The following is an 18,185-nucleotide window of genomic DNA, read 5'->3' on the forward strand; positions in this document are numbered from 1 at the left end:
CTCACAAATCCAACTTTCTACAGAAAAACCCAAGGGGCAGTGGTTCTTCTGTGTGTGAGACATTGGTAGTTGGCCTCCTCTGATCTGGCTTTTTAGCTGGCAACATGTTGCCCATCCAGTAGTTGGCAAAGATTGCAGCAGTCAAATAAACTGAAAGCAGCATGCAGACTGGAGCCCTTGCTGGGCATGATTTTTCAGTGACCGAATTTCTCATCCATTGCTGGGTAGGTGGTGTTAGAATGACACATTCAAGAAACACCTAAAGTTTTCAGTTCCAGAAGACAGTTAAGTGAGATTATTGCCTGCTTTGAGGAGAACATTGTCTCCCTGCTGAAAGGTGGCCAGTTAACAGTTTTGTTTCTTTACAGTGGCTCTGAGAAAGGAAGTAGTGTGACCGAAACACCAGTGATCAGAAAGCATAACGGACTTCATCTCACGCTCCCAGATGCTCACGATAATGATTCTGGTGAGGAAATGATCTGTGCTTTCTCAAATACATCAGCTTTCAAATCATGTGCATGTAGAGAAACACTTGAGGGGGGAAATCTTACTTTTAAAAACATCATATTTTAAGTGAGTCTCATGCTTTCAGGTTAGGGAATTAGTGATTGTCCAAGAACTGGTAAAACTGAAGTCATGTCCTCAGTGCATGCAGCTGAAGAGGTTGACAAATTCTTATTCAGTATGTGGCTTTTATTAAATCAAATGTGTTCGAACATGTGGAAGAACTTCTTTATGTAATAGTGATGGAGCACTGAAACAGGTTGCCCAAGGAGATTGTGGTGTCTCCTTCTATGGAGATATTTGAGACCCATCAGGTCACCTACTATACAGCCTATTATAGCCTTAGCAGGGGAGTTGGACTCAGTGATCTCTTGAGGTCTATTCCATCCCCTGCTATTCTGTAGTTCTGTGTGTTTAACTCCCATTTATATTGATCAGTGGTTTAAAAAGCATGACAAGGGTAAGTCTTGAGCATGCAAACACTCAAGCATCAAAACATTATTCAGTGTGTCTGCTCTTACTTTTGTTCACAGTGTCGAGCCCTGAGGGTTTGTATTTATGACATTGTAATCTTCCTGGTTCTATACGCATATATTTATGTAATTCTTAATCTGTTTATTTCCTTTCCCTTGTAATATCCTTTGCTGCGATATGTTTCTATATTTTGTGTCTGTTTTCTCATTGTATGTGTGAATCAGTATTTTGTAGTTCTTTAGATTACTGAAAGAGAAAAGACCAAATTCAACACAGATGGATGAAGAGAGTTTACCTAATGAATAAGGAATGAATAAGTGCTGCTTGGCATATTAAAAGTGATGGAAAAGGGAGCAAATGTGAATTTTTCCTGGTGGTTGGTGCAAAATCATTTGAGACAGTAATCACTGGAAGGTCACTGTGAAGATTTACAGAAGCATCCCTTATGATCCCTGATGCTGGGCAGACAAATCAGCCTTCACTCCCCAGGTTATCTCCTCCACAGTACTGTCCTGGAGGCAGTTGGGAACACGTCCCAGTTGGGGGCCCTTTTGGAGGAAGCAGGAGGTGAGACAGCAGAGTGCTGCTCCAGCCGCTCTCCCCTCGTGCCTCCCAGTGCTGCAGCAGAAGGGAGGGAGGAGGCCTGGTGCTGGCATCAGCCTGCAGCAGGCTCCAGTTTCCGGCACGGAGCCTCCAGGGAGCATGCAGCAGTATGGCCGCAATGCACAGTGCTCTGTGATCCGCCCCCCGTGACCGAAGGGAGATTATTGCAGCTGGGTCTGACACCGGCCTCCCCCTCGGTTAGGCCACAATGAGATTATTTGCTGTGCTAGAATTTTAGGTTTCCTGCCAGGAAGATTAATTCCTCTTTATTTTCTTCATCTTCCCCTAACTGAAGCAGCGTTCCTAACTAAATTCACTGGTATCAGTCAGCTGTCTTGCTATTTCATTCTTTTTGTGATTTAGTCTTATCTAATAATGTTCTTGCCTCAAGTGATTTAGGCTGGGGAATTCTACGTTTCTTATAAGCCCAGTAAATCTATGGAGGTGCATTTCTATTCTCATAGCAGTTTTTTCATAAATGTAAAATATTAAACTTAGTCCTTGCTCTTATAACAACGCTGTAGCAAAATTATTTAGGTATGTTTTTGCAGGGTTTCTATGTGGAGCTCATCATGACGAAATATTTTTTTTTAATCATTTATTTCAAAAAATGTGTAAAGGGCTTTGTGCTAAAATGCAAGGTTTATATTCTGTCTGGTGGAGCTATTAAAAAGAGAAAGAAAGTGCACTAAAATAACAAATCGAAGTGCTGTCTTCTTATGCCAACATTTGCAACATTTGTATTTTCAGGCTTGACATTTAAGTTCTGTGAGACAAGTTTTGTGAGTTTTTTTTTAGCCTGTAAAGTTCTACATTCCTTTAGGAATAGGCATTCTGTGTGAGAGCTGTCATTGCTTCTGGCTCTGGCAGCATTCCTTGCTGCCCTCAGCCCACCCTGAGGTCACTGCTACGTGAACCTGAGGGTCAGGTCTGTGGCTAGATGCCTTTTGTCTATAAAGGCCAAGCCAGCAAAGTCCTGCCCTTAAAGGGTTTATTGGAGCCTTCCTACAAGAGCTTGCAGAGGTGAGAAGAAATAGCAGTTGCAAACTGCTACTGTTGGGTTTGGGCTGGGATGGAGCCTTTCCATGTACATGTATGCTGAGAGCAGGGAACATATCTATCTGAGACTGTGCAGGGCTGGGGACAGAGCTGATCACTGCCTGGTGTGGCTTGCTTCCTTGTTTAGGCTGGAATGGAAAAAAAACATCAAAGGACTGCAACATGAAAAGGAATCCCAAGTTACTTAGCAATTTACAGCAGAGGCTCTTTGCATATAACTGCCAAAGGCAGTAAATTGCTAAGTAACTCCAGTTCCCTTTTTAAGGCTGCACGGGCTGAAGCACACACAGCAGTGGACAGAGATCAGTGTCACACTGCAGGCTCTCTGCCTTCAGCAGCTACCTGCCTGGCTAACAAGGAGAGAAGGAGCTAGCCTGTGCTTCTTCAAGTTCCTCATAGTGATGTTCTTTTAGCCTTCTTTGTGAGGGAAGGATGTTTCATTAGACCTGAAATGGCTGTTCAGCCCCGCAGCAACACATGAACCTGTCCAAAATGCAGAGAGTTCCTTCATAGGGACATCATCCCCATGCATTGACTTGCAAGGAAAAGAGGATTTCCCCAAGCGGATGTGAATAAGGCACAGCCCATCTGCCCACTCACTGCAGTCAGAACAGCGTTAGGTATAGGTGCTGCACAGCTCCAGAAAGCCTCTCTGAAAGAGGACAGCCTTGGCAGAGGAATGTAATGCTGAATGTTGCTTTTAAAGCACACCACTCTGATCAGGAGTGCTAATACAAGAATCTGCTTAGGCTGACTACCAAGTCCACAAAGCCCATGCAGCATGTTTGAATTTGACCATGTGAGTCTGCCCTGACTTTGAAGTACTCCTAAACAGCATCAATAATTGTTCACATGGCAATTTTCATGTTGCCTCTCTGTTGTACAGAACTGCCTGTGCTCTGGGTAGCTGGGGATAAGTGCCTGTTTGTTTTCCCTGCATTAAACAACCTCATTCTGCCTGCGAGTTCCTGGGAGCCCGTTTGCAGTGAAATTTCTCCTAAATGGAGGGAGATGAGCAGGAGTGGGCAGGGCAGAGGGAGGAATTCCATACAGTGAAACAGGCAGAAGAAGATTGATCTCTTAAATAGACTGTTACATGTAATAAATTCTCCATACAATGTGGAATGGCTTTTACTGTACCATTGAAGCCATAATTACTGCACTACTGCACTGTCATCTCTTGGAACATTAGGTCAGGAATGTCTTTGAAAATACGCAGGAATGTTAAAAATGCATTTAGGAGGAGCACATCTGCATTTTGCAAGGGAGCTGTGGGAGGCGCCTGTGCTGAGCGCTGGGGAGCTGTTTTGAAGTTCTGCTGCTGGAAATGAATGACATTAGTTAGCAGTGAAATAACGGGACAAGCGTTTCCCGTGGCAGTTTCAGGCTCTGGATTGCAGTTGTGGACTCTCATAGAAAATAAGCTCTCAGAGGCTTTGGCTTGTATAAAAGCTGTGGGCAGTATTCTCCCCAGACTGCATACTCTTTGCAGAGGAGCATGGGGTGCACAGTGGCCTGCTGACACCATGGCCCCCACAGGTGATGATCAGCTGTCAAGATGTGCTTTAGCTTCAGCCCTCTCCAGCTGGAAAAACATGCCAGTCTTCTTCAAAAGACTGCTTAATGTATATATCCTGTGACAGGCTTTTGCGCTTCTCTCCTTTCCCATGCTCAAAGCTACCCCAGCTTCTCCGAATACCTGTTACTCTGCTCTTTTTGGAGGGCTGCTGTGAGAGAACATGGGATTTTTAGCTCCAAGATCTTGTCATCTACAAGATGAGCCCAAGTGCTTTAGTCACAACAGCTCTCAAGAGAAAGAGCTTATTAACCTTAAAATCACATTAAACCTATATATACTAAAATATTTAGTTCTCAAAACTTCACAAAGCCAGCTCTGAAGCCCCATTTCACAGCTCCATGCTTTGTGACTGTCCTCTTGGTAGTTCTGCAAAAGTAAACGACTGACTGCATACCGCGCTTGAGAAGATGGTCTCTGTCTGTACCTTCTTTCTGGAGTCACCTTTTGATGTGATGTTTTGTTCCCCAAGCTGTGGGTGCCGAATCCTTTGTTCTTACGTAAATGTTACAGCACATACTAAAGGTTAATATAGTCGAAGCACTGAACTCTCTGCTCCCTGAGGTTAAGTGAAAAACCACGCTGTCTCTAAACCAACAGGACTGTATTGATGTCACTTGAAATCTCTGTTCTTTGAATGCTGCTGACCTACTCTGTAGTTCTGTACTAGCATTTTACATTAGCGAGCCACGTTCTGCAGTTGTATAATGATGGTATGCTTATAAAACAGGTTACTAATAAATATTCTTAGGAAATAATTTGATGATAGAATTCAACTACCCAAATGAGCAAAATACAGTTGCTTCCTCAATGAAGCTGGTAAGCAGACTTTTATAAAATTACTGTCTCTTGATTCAGTTGCTTGAGGTGCAGCCCATGGGTAATACAGTCTTTTTTCAATAAAATAACCTTTTATAGGGCATATTTCTCCAGTTCAGAATTCAATGTAACTCTTATGACACAAAACCGGGGCTTTGGAAAAGACAATCAGACCTGCCTAGCTAATGAGCCAAATATGCCAAAGTATAAAATACATTGCTTGTTCTTGTTTGTTTGGTCCATAGGATCACAGCGAGCCTCTTCCCTTGCTGCATCAAGAATGGAACAAGCCATATCTGAAATAACAATGCGGAGCAGCATGATGAAGCAAGGACCTATGCAGCTGTGGACAACTCTTGAACAAATCTGGCTACAAGCTGGTAAGTTTTGGTATTTACAGACAACCTGGAATTCCTTCACTTTCCAGTGGTGAATCAGATGACATGGGTATTAAAGGAATAGTTAAAATCAGGGCTGTTTCAACACCTTACACCAACAGTAAATTTGCCCATCTATCCCACTTGGTTTTTGAAATACTGCTTGATTAAATGTTAACAAATAAAACGTTGGAGTAAAGTGATTTTTCTGCTCACCTCTATTTTTCTGTAACACAGAAAACTTCAAACATAACTAAAATATGTTTCTAAACGAGGAGAGGAAGCAGTTCTTCATTAAGAAATGTCACTTGATAGTAGCAATTAGTTTCATTTTGCTGAACATGATTGGGCAAACAACCCATTAAATGTTATTTAGGCTGACAGCATTCCAGTTTTTCCTGAGTTTTAAGTGAAAATTATTAAACAAGAAAAAGTCCTCTACTCATCTTATTCTTGGCCGCTTGAATCTTCCAAGGACTTGAAAGATTTGCACATCACTTTGAAACAGACATATTGTAGCAAAGCTTGGATAGGGAAAAGAGAATATTGAAAAGGAACTCTACCCAGTGGTGATATCCAAACTCATGAAGGGTTTTATATAGGGCCCTTGGTGAGGAGAAGAGTTGCATGGCACATTCTACCATTTGCATTTCAAGACTGGTAAAAGGAATTCTGACCCTGCAGTCTTGCTTTTAAGAGACACAGTTTTTCTTCCACAATTAGGCCCCGCCATTGTGTGCCTGAAATAAGTGCTGTGATTACTTCTTAGATGTCTCTGCTACCACTTGCAACAAGAAAAAAGCAGAGCACACCAGAACGTTGCTGATAATTTACCATTACGTATGCAGGAGAACTTGTCAAATTCTATCAATTATCTACAATTGACAATTCTCACATAAAACCTGGTAGTCTCACGCTACTTCTCAGCAAAGATTTTTATAGCTGTCTTTGTGGGGCTGTTTTCTACCAATTAGACCTCAATTCTGGTACAAAACATGTGACATTCTATTTGTTACAATTTGGCTAATTATTAAGAAAAAAAGAACTTACCTAATGAAGTGTGTCATCCTTTAAGTTAATCACATGTTCTTTTATTTGCTTAGGATTTCACTGCTGTACTGTGGTCCTCAAAATCACTAGCAGGGTTTTCTTTTATTCCATTTATCCTTCTGATTTAAGGCTGAAGAGGAGACTGGTGGGATTGGAAAAAAAAGGAGTTTATTGTGATGAGAAGTCAGGTGTCTGTTGTCCATCATCCTTCAGATAGCTGGAGGCAGTTCTTATTTTTGCTGCTGTGTGAAAAGACAAAAGTAATAAAGACCTAGTGCTTGCTGTGACCTCGCTGTGAATTGCTACAATTACTTTTCAGTGTGCCTTCTTCAGAGATGTTAATTTTTTTAGACAGAAATTATAAGCTGTAACTTTTCTGTCCTATTGGTTTATTTTAAACTTTGTTTTTCTTCATGTTTAATTTAACTGGATTTGAAATAGGATCGATGTGTTGACAATATATATTGTGACTGCTTTGTGATTTCATTACTAAGGCCAGTTACTGTTATGGATGCATCTTTTTGGTCTTGGTGGGCTTAGTGACTCGAATAGCTTAAAAAAGCATCACTGGCCCTCTGTGTCAAAATCTCTCCCATCAGGAAGGAGAGGAAGACAGGAATAGTTACAAGGTAATAACTTCCAAAATAGAAATATTTTGTAAACACCAGCTAAGGTCATCACATGCTCTTGTGCTACAGCTCACCACAAAATTAACAGCTGTGGAAAGCAACAAGCAATTAGCATAACCTTCTTATGCCTGCATCTGGAGTCACTTCATGTTTATGAAAGAGCCACATCAGTGGCTGTAGATTTCTATCTGGTTTAGCTGGAACTTGTCCTTTTTCAGTCAATGACTCATCTTGTGACTCTAGGCAAGTTGCCTAGCTTTTTTATACCTCAGTTTCCTATCTGTAAATGGAGGGAAATGTTTGTTTGCCTTTGGGAAAAGACTTGCATGCTGCTGTTTTTACCATTATTAACACTTTAACCTTTCTAGTGTTAATCATAAATCTCTAGATAAATCATTACCCTCATACTACAGTAAATGAATAACAAAGCATCTATCTTTCTCAGACACAAGGAGGATGCAGCTGGTCATGTGTCTGTGTGTGGGTGTGGTATGGATGCAGAGCACCAGGCTGTGAGCCTGTCGGTCTGGGTTCCATCAGAGCCATTCCAGGTCCCATACCTCTTCATATCCCAGGGCATGAAAGCTGATGAATCCAGGCAGAGTTCTCTGGGCCTTCACTGAAGAGAGGTGCACTAAGCAAACTATCCTACAGCTATGTGAGGCTATTTTTGCAGCTCTCAGCAGCCAGATCCCACTAAGGAGCTAGTGCACAGCTTTTCAGGCGTACTGCTAGTGTGTGGTAGTCATCAGATGGTGCCAGTATAGGGGAACGGTTACAGCATCACCAACTACCCATTGCTGCAGTAGGAGTTCAGGGCTAGCCTGCCTTTTGCACAAGCATCCTCAGTCTCTTGGAACTGGGGAGCTTTTGTTGGGCTCCTGATGCATCTCTTATTTAGCACATTCCGTAATTAGTGCACAAGAACATTTGCAGTTAACAGCTACTGAAGGCAAGGCTGTCAATTCTGCCCAAATAATGACTCTTTTTTGTGCTGTGCTAGAAATACTTGTGTATAAGAGGGCATAGACTTGTGGTTTTCATCTGCAATTTTTCTGGCTTTATGAACAGCCATGTAGAAAATAATAAAGCAGCAGCTTTGGAAGTGCAACTGCAAAGTCTGCATGTGCTGCACCATTGTTTTTTGTTTTTCCCTGCAGCAGTGTTTCATGAACTTCATCTTGGCCATTTGGCAAGCTAACTTCTTATAGCTTCTGGTAAGCAACCAGATTGAGGCATCTATGGTCTCTAGAACAAGTCCTCTTCTCCTTTTTCACACATCCACATAAAACTAATTTGTTACTGTTCATCTTATGTCTACCCATCTCTTGTAGGACCAGCGGGGAGTGCAATGATCTCATCTGCATCAGGGAACTTAACACATTTCTTTAGAGGGCTTCCATAACTTTCTGTCCCCTGCAGGCAGTCACAGTTGGCTTTGGAAGAGTAAGGGGTCTGCTGTCTTCAAAGAGACAGAGGTGGTCTTGGAGAGAGATGCTTTGGGAAATACTACTAGGCATGCTGTTTTGAAGTCTTCTTCAGTAAGGACTGTGATTAATACAGCTTGTCTGGTCCCTTTTAAAAATAACCCCCCCTGCAGCTTCTTGAAATGTAATGGCTTTTTAAAAGGGGAGAGTCATCTCATTAGGTTTTACATTAACAAGCCTAAACATTATTCTTGGCCCAAGTCTGAAAGCAGCCCTGTGTCATGGCCCTACCTCAGGGAATACTTGGAGAGGGAGCTCCCAGCAGTTCACAGTTCTGCTGTCGTGCAGCTCCAGGTGAGATGATTTTTATGCGATCCATATACCCATTTTTTTCTCTTTTTTTTCTGCTTTTCATAACTGATAGGTTAATTCAGGCTTGAGAGAACTTCCATGACACTGGTAAAGCTTGTTACTCCTTCCACTTCTTAGAGCAGAAGGAGCTACGAGAATACTAGAGTTTACTGGTGATAATAGTACCAAGACGAATGTAGCCTAGTAGCTGTTTCTGTCCCTTTTTTCCTTTACAGAATTATGCCAGTACTCCTTTCTGTTTAAAAAATACAATCATGCTGTTTGGCTAAAGAAAATATGTTTGGAATGGTTCAGATTTATGACCAAAACTTACTTTCATTACGTGTTTTTACAAGATTGCTTTTGACCTGGAGAGCAAAGTGAGTCAGTTCTGAAAGTAAATAGTTTCAGTAGTTTTAAACTCCTTCGGTAACAAGTGATTTCTTGCCCAAAGTATGTGTGAGTGTATTTTCAGGCAGTAATAATAGTATACTCTGTTTATGTGGAGTATTTTAGAATGCTGCAAGCTAGTTTAATAGGAGTTCAAATACTCCAGCTCCCGTTGCTATATTATTTTAAGCTTTACTTTTAACTACAATGTCCACTTTGTTTGTCTTTGCCAGTACTTTATATCTGACAATTGAGCTTCTTGACTAGCCCAGTACTTTACCAAATATGGCCACTCACAGCAAAGTAGGTCTGGTAATTTGATCTTAGATTGGCTAAATGCCTGCTAAATGCAGTCTGCAAACCTCACCAGGTAGACCTAAAGCTTATTTCAAGGAGCATTTAAAGAAAAATCACCCCGATAACTGTTCTGTGTAGTCACAGTGGGCTGGAGAGAGCTACCTGCTGGCTCACTAATGTGCTAGAAGTTTAGAAAAAAATATTGTAATGAACATGCCATAAACAAGAAATGTAAAGAGAGCCAGTGTAGCAGGGAACAGTGAGCTAATGGAAAAACATCTGTTCCCCTGAGTTATGTACAGCAGGAATATTTTTTTTTCCCTTCACAAAATGCTTGTGATTTATTTATTTTATTCAGCGTGGGCCAGTTCCTGGGAAAAAAACTGTGTTAGAGGAGATGGGCTTTGTTCCACGAGAAAATGTCGGAGGAGCCAGTGGGCTGGAATCTGCAACCCCAACTGGCCCATGGCCACAGCCACATGTGGGCAGGGGCAGCCCAGGGACAGCAAAGGGAGCAGCTCACCAGCACAGCTTAGGTCTGCAGAGCTTGCAATGTGTAATTAAATGCTCTCCCTCTCTAAGCTTTTAACAATCCTAATCCGTCCTCAAATTATAAGCTCAAATATTAAAGGTGTTTATCAGGTTTGGGAGACATCTTTATTGATGTTGCAGAATAGCTGAGGTCAGATACTCTCCTGCAATGCAATGGGAGTAGTTGATGCAATTCCAATATTTTACTTTTTCTTGGGTTTTTGTTTTTAGTGTGTTTTTATTTTTAAAGTTCATTGAAATTTTAGAGCTCCCCATTTACTGCTCAGATTCTTGAGCTCCATTATTTTTTGGCTCTTTACATTGATACAGGGCAGTGTGAGAAGCTGGAGGCTTGTGAGGGGCAACAGGAGGAAATGTTTTACTACGAAGCTGTTACTAAGAGAAGTAAAGGTGTACTGCAAAGGACTGACCTACAATGTTTACTTACTAGGAGGGATTAGGAATGTTTCATACTGGAGGTAGAAATGGTGAAGTGAGCTGGTTTGGTCCCCTTTGAAATATTACTGATGCAGTTAATAAGCCAGCAGGGTTCTGGTTTAGCAAGCTCTGGCCTGGTCTTTTAGTGCAGATAAAGATGGCCAAATTCCCCACCTCTCTTCAACTCAGTGTCTTCAGGGAGATAGTAGGTCTTCATACACGCTCTGCAGGTTGGTTTTGTTTATTTCTTATCAACAATATTAATGAAAGAATTAAAGGAGTCAAAAGCATTCTTGGCTGCTTCTTATCCATACTGGACATTTTGGATTGCTTCTCCTGTTCCAGAGGCTTCTGGATGTTTCTCGTTGCTTAGAGCAGGATGTAAAGCTTTGCAGACTGATAATCCATTGGCATGGGTGGTCTTCAAAGCATACGTGGCATTTCTTGCTATCTGGGCCATGCACATGCTCACGTATGTGAACTCTCACTTGTCAGGAAAGCAGACAGCAGTTCCTTGTTAAGCGTTCTCTGGATCCTTTGCCAGTGGATGGAGAGGAACCTGCTGCACTGCCAGCGGTACCCACAGAAAGGCAGAGGGTAGCAAATACTAGCATTTCTCAGCTGCTCAGCACCTTTTGGGCTAGTGACAAAATATACTCTGTCCTGAAGAAAGCAACAGGACAATTATCCATACGAGGGACGGAAGATAGGAATTTATACTTAACTAGGTTGGAATTTAGAAGTATTTCCTTAGACTATAGCAGTAATCAGTGTTAAAAAAGGGGGTACAGAAAAAAAAAAAAAGATGCCCATCCAACAGTATTTTGCTACCATTATCAGTGGTGACCTTATTGCCTAAAGCATTTTTTGTTTGCTCCCAACATTTTTATTTTGCTCCCCCAACTCTCCCAGTTGAGAAAGAACGCTTTTGTCACCAGTGAGCACCATCCCACTTCATGTAGAGGAACCAGGTGCCTCGTGGCAAGTTTTGTTGTATTTCAAATGTGTTTTTGCCTGCACCATTTAGCATAGAGAGTAGCTTGTGATGGTTCTGCGTCTTTTCCAGAAATGCTTGCTCTAATGCTGCATTTGTAATTAAAGAAGCCCATTTGCCATTTCAGCTCCTGGGAGACCTGCAGCTCGGAAATTTAAAGCAGGTCCCTGGGCTCCAGTTAGCTACCAGCTTGCTTGCAAGAATGACTTTTAAGAATGTACATCTCTTGCCTCATTCAGAAGAGCTGGTGGTTGAGCTCAGGTAGATGGGAACACGTGGCAGGTTATGTTCTCCTTCGTTTCTGTATTGAAGGCTTCATCAAGTGAAGTGATTACAGTTGGGATACAGCATGAATCTTCAATCTCATCTGCCTGCGAATTGCTGCATGCACGGTTGTGTCATAATGAGGGACGATGACTAAACGTCATCTGACAGCAAGAAAAGACAGAGGGAGAACCCTTTGTCATGGTAATAGCTCTGCATTCACTGATGAAAGAGCTGTCTCAGAGGAGTGGGTCTTTCCAGCTGGCTGTGGGCTGCTGCAATAACAAGTATTAATAGATCCTGCAAGCAGATGGATTCTGTGGAACAAAAAACACCTCTCCACATATCCTTGCAGGCTGTCTCACCTTCTTTGGGTGTGAAGGACTGCTCCCCAGTGTGCCATCCTGCTGGTCATCTGGCTGCATGGTGTTGCCATGTCACACAGTAGTATTTTTGGGGTAGGTGAGAGAGAATTGGGCTGACACAGAACAGTGATGTGGAACAGTCTGCTTGTGGGAGTAAGTGCTGCATCTTGGATAACACTGAACGTGATTCACAGGGAATGAGATTTTAACTCTTGGGTGTTTCGCACTGCAGAAACATGCTTCAAATCTATTTTATTTTGTTGGCTAGAATTACAGTTCTTGCTGCTTCTGTGGTGACAAGTACAATCACTCTTGACACTGCTTTGAAATGCTTAGGAAATAGGGAATAGAGTCAGTGTTCAAGGTGATGGCAGACAACTCCGTTCCTCATACTGGCGCTGTGATGCAGACATGACTAGATTACACTGCCTTGCTGCTCAGATGGACTCCTCAACAGAGTTCTGGCAAGTCATTTATCTTGGAGACAAAAAGAGGAGCCTGACTGTAGGAGGCCCAGCCTTGTCAGTCTTCTGCAAGCGCTCCTGGTCTGTGTATCTGTTACCTGTCCTTGGAGAGTGAGTAGATGATATGCTTCTGGCAGTTCTCACTTGACTGAGGGTCCTCATATAGATGAGCTAAAGGTGCTAGCAGACACAGCTGGAAAAACTAGGAGCTTGCATTAGGAGTTAATGGCATATGTGGTTGGAGATGTGGTCTGCTCACATGAGCTGAGGTCAGCCTTAAGGCTGGTGCATCAGGTGGAAGTGGGATCACAAGTCAAGACAAAGGAAGTTGAAGCCACAAGAAGAGATGACAGCAGAGAAGGATGGACAATACTGCAAAAGAGCGCATGGGTGAACTTTGAAGTAGATTTGGGAGCTGTGTAATATTTAGTAATATTTAGTTCAGAACAGTCTGAAAACTTATTTAAGCTTTTATCAAGATGATGTTAAGTAAGAGATAGGAAGACAGCCTGTAAAGATAGCCTTTGAATTCAAAGCTGCAAAGAATGGCAGCACTGAGAACAATGTAATCCAGCAGCTTGAGGTTGGTAAACGGCTTCCCTGAAGCAGTGGACCTTTCATGGAGAATCCCACATCCTGTATACCTGTTTCACCCTGAGGAAATGCTGCCTGCTTTGGAGAGGCATCGAGTACCATGTCTCTTATACGGAATTGCCTTGTGAATGCTGCTTGTTTGGTCAGGTTTTTATGTACAACATGATTAGGTGATACAAGAAGATATCCTGAATAACCAAACAGACAGGAAGCTGCTAACCCAGGTAACGCAAAGGCAGGCATTTCAGTACTTCCAGTACTGTTAAGGAAGTGGGAGTGGAAATCTGATAAATTCGTTGAATCCTTGGTTTTTGGCTTTGATTTCTGCCTCTGCCTCTGTTCTTACTCTGTGTTGCGTAAGCACATCTTGTTCGTCTGTGAATGAAATGAGTATGCAATAGAAGTGAAAAAAAAATGACTTTACAGAAAGCACATTTTAGTGCAGGCCTAAATGATTTCCCTTAGTGTTTATTTTTAGCTGGGTGGGTAACCCAGCTTGTGGCTTGTAACCCACAAGCACCTCTCTCATTCTTTTTTGATGCAAATTAGGCCTCCCACACCATTAAATCGTTTTTTACTGACTATTGAGCCTGTGAAGAAATGGATTGAACTTTAATATGCTACATTACTGTACCATAAAATACAATTTGTAGATCTTATTCAGATTCTGTGTTCCTGCACTTCCTCTAAATAATTGTTATTACCGAAGAAGATTTACAGGCACCGTTGAAAGAAAGAATAAGTACTCCCTATTTTCTATGCATTGAATCACGGGCTGTGCATGATTTCACATCTAAACCACCTTGCTCCTCATGCTTTTTTGAAATTAAGCAAGTCACATTATGCTGTTAGTTGCTAATAGAGATTTTAATACAGCAGTAGCCAGAACTTCTGCTGCCTTCAAATAGTGCCAGGATTTCTCCTCTTCTTTTGCGCTGCTAGGGCTGTGCTAACTTTGCAAACGAAGTGTTTATCTTCAGGCTGTGAATCGTCACTTTGCACATTTCCATCCTCATTATTACCACATGTACAGCATCAGCTGCTGCACAGCTCTTGGCAGGAAAATACTCTGTTCTTTGGGAAGCACAAGTAAAATGCTGTCCTCCCACAAACTCTTGAATAAGGCTGTGCGCATACTCAGCTTGACAAGATGGATGGCCTTCCTTTCTGCTGTTAGATGGCTGCACTCTCTTGGAGCCGAAGAAGGGGATGCATACTGAGATTTTATAGTGATTAACCAGACAGAAATGTATATGAGTCACTTTTTAAGTACATTGCTCTTACCAAGGAGCTGTTGTGCTCATGCTGACAGCCTCAGAGAAGGATGTTTATCTGAAGTACAACTTGGGGAGGGCTAAGAAATATTCCAGCTTTTTATCGATGTTGTCTCACCCTGCTCTCAGGAAGAGCACTTAGATCTGGGTGTTAAGCCATGCTGCCACTTTAGTGGACATCATGGTCAGCATGCCAGCAGCAGAGCTAGCTGTGCTCCCAGGCTCACGTCTGATTGGGCCGAGGAGGAGCCTCCTCTGTTCAGGCAGGACTGGTGCTGGGATGCTCTCCTGCTTGCCTCTTGCCCAGCAAGCTCCATGTCAGTATGCCAAGTCCCCAGAGTCATCTGGCCTTCCTAGCACTCCAAAACTGGAAGTTTAAGAGCTGTACAAGAGACCTAATTTTTAAAGCTACTTTACTCCTTCACAGAGACTTTCTGAGAACACTCACTACCTTTAAAAGTAAGGTCATTTAAGGTTGGATCTAAACTCAGAATTGTTTATCTAACTCTGGAGCCTGGACTTGTCATTTCAAATTGAACTCTAGAGCTGTCAATACCTACTGCATTACCACATCAGTTAAAAAAAAAAAAAAGGAGAGACTTTGAATTTTTCCAGTGATAAGGGATAGAATGCTAAGAGGTTATGGACTAAAGGGCAGTTGCTGATGTGCAAAGAGAAAATTATTTTATGTACATGCATGGATATACGCACATCTGTCTATGAAAAAACAATTTCCCTTTTCATTTGTGTGTTGATGAAAATGGAGTATCACTTCTGAAGCCTTCTGCTAGAATTTAATGCATATGAAATCCTGGGAAGTTCTAAAATCTAACAGTGAAATACATTGAGAAATTTGTTTAACTTGAGAAAAGATTTGATTAGCAAACAAATTGACAGTCAAACATCTCAGTGTGCCTTTGTAAGAAAAATGCCAGCATCATTGCTAAGAGATGAGAAAGCAAATTACTGAGCAGTCTCTTCCAAAAGCTCCTTTTTAATTTCTGTAGAATATGTGTGAGGAGGTAAGTTTGTGAATATGCAATATAAGTCTCTGAGATGTAAGACTTTTGATTTTAATGGGGACTTTGAAAACTTCAGAGACAGCTATTTCGTAAACTAGACAAGTAAGCAGAGGAAAAACACTTTTAATTATTTTTTTTTAATATGGAAATACTCTTTTGAATAAATTATTTAACATCCAGCTTGGTCAGATGTATCCTATTACTCTGACATGTTTAAACTACTCAGTAGACAGTAATGGCTTATTCTGTTCTCTTTTTCCACAGATTACTTGGAAACACACATGATGGCTCCAAGTGGCCACCAGCCCTGCTTCCTCAGAGCTCAGTTCAGCACATGTTTACATCTCCTCTGAGGAAGCACTCTGGTGTATCACTAAGGCCATCCTCTCTCAACACCTGAAGAGGTCCATGAAAGTCTGTGTAGAGACTTTAACATTACAGATATCCATTCACTGTCTCCACTTTGTGATAATAAACACTAATCATAGTAAGCACTGTGCAGGATGGTGACCTCGTGGTTTAATATGTTTAAGGAAGATGATACACAGTTAAAATGAAGAAAGGTGTCTGAATTATTTCAACTAATGGTAGGGTGTTTTTGTGTTATTTTTTTCAGCTGAACTTTTCATGGAACAACAGCATCTCAAAGAAGCAGGCTTTTGTATCCAGGAGGCAGCTAGTCTTTTCCCCACATCTCATGCTGTACTGTACATGCGTGGGAGGCTTGCAGAGATGAAAGGCAATTTGGAGGTGGCTAGGCAATTGTATGATGAGGCGCTCACAGTGAATCCAGATGGAGTCGAAATTATGCACAGCCTGGTGAGTTTGCAGGGGCTCAGCTCCATTATAGTATGTACATTCATGATTAACTGTAATAAGACAGAAGAGGGTTCATGCTTGCTCTGAATGCCATTGTCTTCCTAATCCTTAGAGCAAGTGGCTGTTTCAAGAATAAATGGGGTACCCAGAACATCTATTTTAAGATTAGATCAAGTGTTTTTAACTAATTAGTACTTGATAAAAAATAAATACTTTAATTGATAAATGCTGATAGTTTTGGAAATTCTCTGCTTTATCATCCTTACTACTTCTTCTACTACCTGTTATGCATTTTAAATAAGGAATGTATTGATGTTAAGAAGATCTGAACTAAACAGCTATATAGATATAAATGGGGTTCGTAAATCTTGAGCCAGACTCTTGTGTCTACTCACATGAAGACAAACTATGAGTTTATGATAAAACTATTGTCTTAAGCTGAGGCTTAACTCCAGTCTTTTATAAGAGCAGTGACTTCCTATTTGATGCTCGTGGGTTTTTTTGTAGCATTCCTATCTGACAAATATTTTTTCTTGCACCATTCCTAAAACAAACTTACAGACACAAGGCCTATAGCTTTCAGGTTGTTGTTGCTATCAATTCATTATTATTATTGCTATTGTTATTATTATATAAGATGCTTTGTGGAGGCTTAAAACCCACTTTATTTATGAAGTCAGAACTTTTAATTGTATTTCATCAATGATGTATCTTGTTAACTATAGCCCTTATTGTGTCTCTCTTGGGTTTTATAAAACTTCCTTGACCAGTTTAATTTTTACAGGAACTCTATATCTACGTGACTACTTTATGTCTTTGCTAGCAGACCTGTATGCTCTGGTGTCAATTTAAGCGTGATAAGATTTGCAGACAACTCCAAAACTGAAGGGTTATCAGTGCACAGGAGGACAAACATGCAGTGCAGTGATGATCAAGAGGAAGTAGTAGCTCCTACAGGCAAGGGAGAAGAAAGCTGTAAGAACTTATGTTCAGTGCAAAACCAGTAAAAGAATAGCTACTGCATTTGTCTGGAGGAGGTCACAAAACAGCAATGCACATACCATACTCGTATGCTTAATGGGACAATAGTATTTACTTGGTTGTGACCCAACCCTTGCACAATCTAGAAAGACAGAATGATATGATTTGCTTAGTTATTGTCATGATTTCATACAAGTAACCAATATCAGAGAAGCCATTCAGTTAGATGCCAACATGGTATAAATATCTCTCATTTTTGTCTTACTTTATGAGCAAAGCCACATACTGTGTCTTCTCATTTCAGCTACTTGCAATTTTCTGAAACTGTAGTCATTTGGAATATCATTTTCTGAGATGCACATCCTCTCTGGCTCAGTTTTCTTTGGAAAATGTCACCAAGCATGGCTTAACTCTTTCTGAAAATGAGGCTAAAGAGGAGGCTTTAAAGGTTTCTGCGATACATTCTTTATTGTACTGTGATGTCCCCACTTTTTGTCCGATGTGAGTGGTTTTCATAACATATTAATGTGCTTTTCTTAAGAAAATCCTTTCAAGGTCATCCAAGTTACAATCTCTAACAAACACATTTTGTGTATGCTTAGTAGATTCTTATTTCTAAAACCTATGTGAATACTCATTCCCCTCAAGACCCAGGAAGTTCCACCATCTCTTAGCGAAGATATGGGAGTAAAATCAAGGAAGAGGCAAAGAAGATAGAGAGATGTGGAATTTGAGTGCAGAGACTAAATTTATGAACAAATAGGGAAAAGAAAAGACATAATAGTGACGGAGAGAGAGAAGGATGGGTAGTGAAGTAGATGCAATAAGGTAGATGATGCTGGATATGGCTGGACAGATAAGAAGAATGAGACCGGATTAAGAA

At 41.3% G+C, this 18,185-nt stretch overlaps 1 protein-coding gene across 3 annotated transcripts in view; it reads left to right on the forward strand.

The window, feature by feature from the left end:
- Window positions 1–18,185, forward strand: part of TTC7A (tetratricopeptide repeat domain 7A) — a 164,112-nt gene that overhangs the window by 112,489 nt on the left and 33,438 nt on the right. For 2 of the 3 annotated variants that reach the window (XM_010706788.3, XM_010706789.3), the window contains exons 16-18: window positions 369–466; window positions 5,281–5,415; window positions 16,119–16,321. In XM_010706788.3, coding sequence (XP_010705090.1) covers window positions 369–466; window positions 5,281–5,415; window positions 16,119–16,321 — 436 coding nt within the window. The remainder of the gene's footprint in view (window positions 1–368; window positions 467–5,280; window positions 5,416–16,118; window positions 16,322–18,185) is intronic. The other variant, XM_010706791.3, reaches the window with a different exon arrangement.

The sequence above is a fragment of the Meleagris gallopavo genome, chromosome 2, assembly GCF_000146605.3.
Source record: "Meleagris gallopavo isolate NT-WF06-2002-E0010 breed Aviagen turkey brand Nicholas breeding stock chromosome 2, Turkey_5.1, whole genome shotgun sequence".
NCBI lineage: Eukaryota > Metazoa > Chordata > Aves > Galliformes > Phasianidae > Meleagris > Meleagris gallopavo.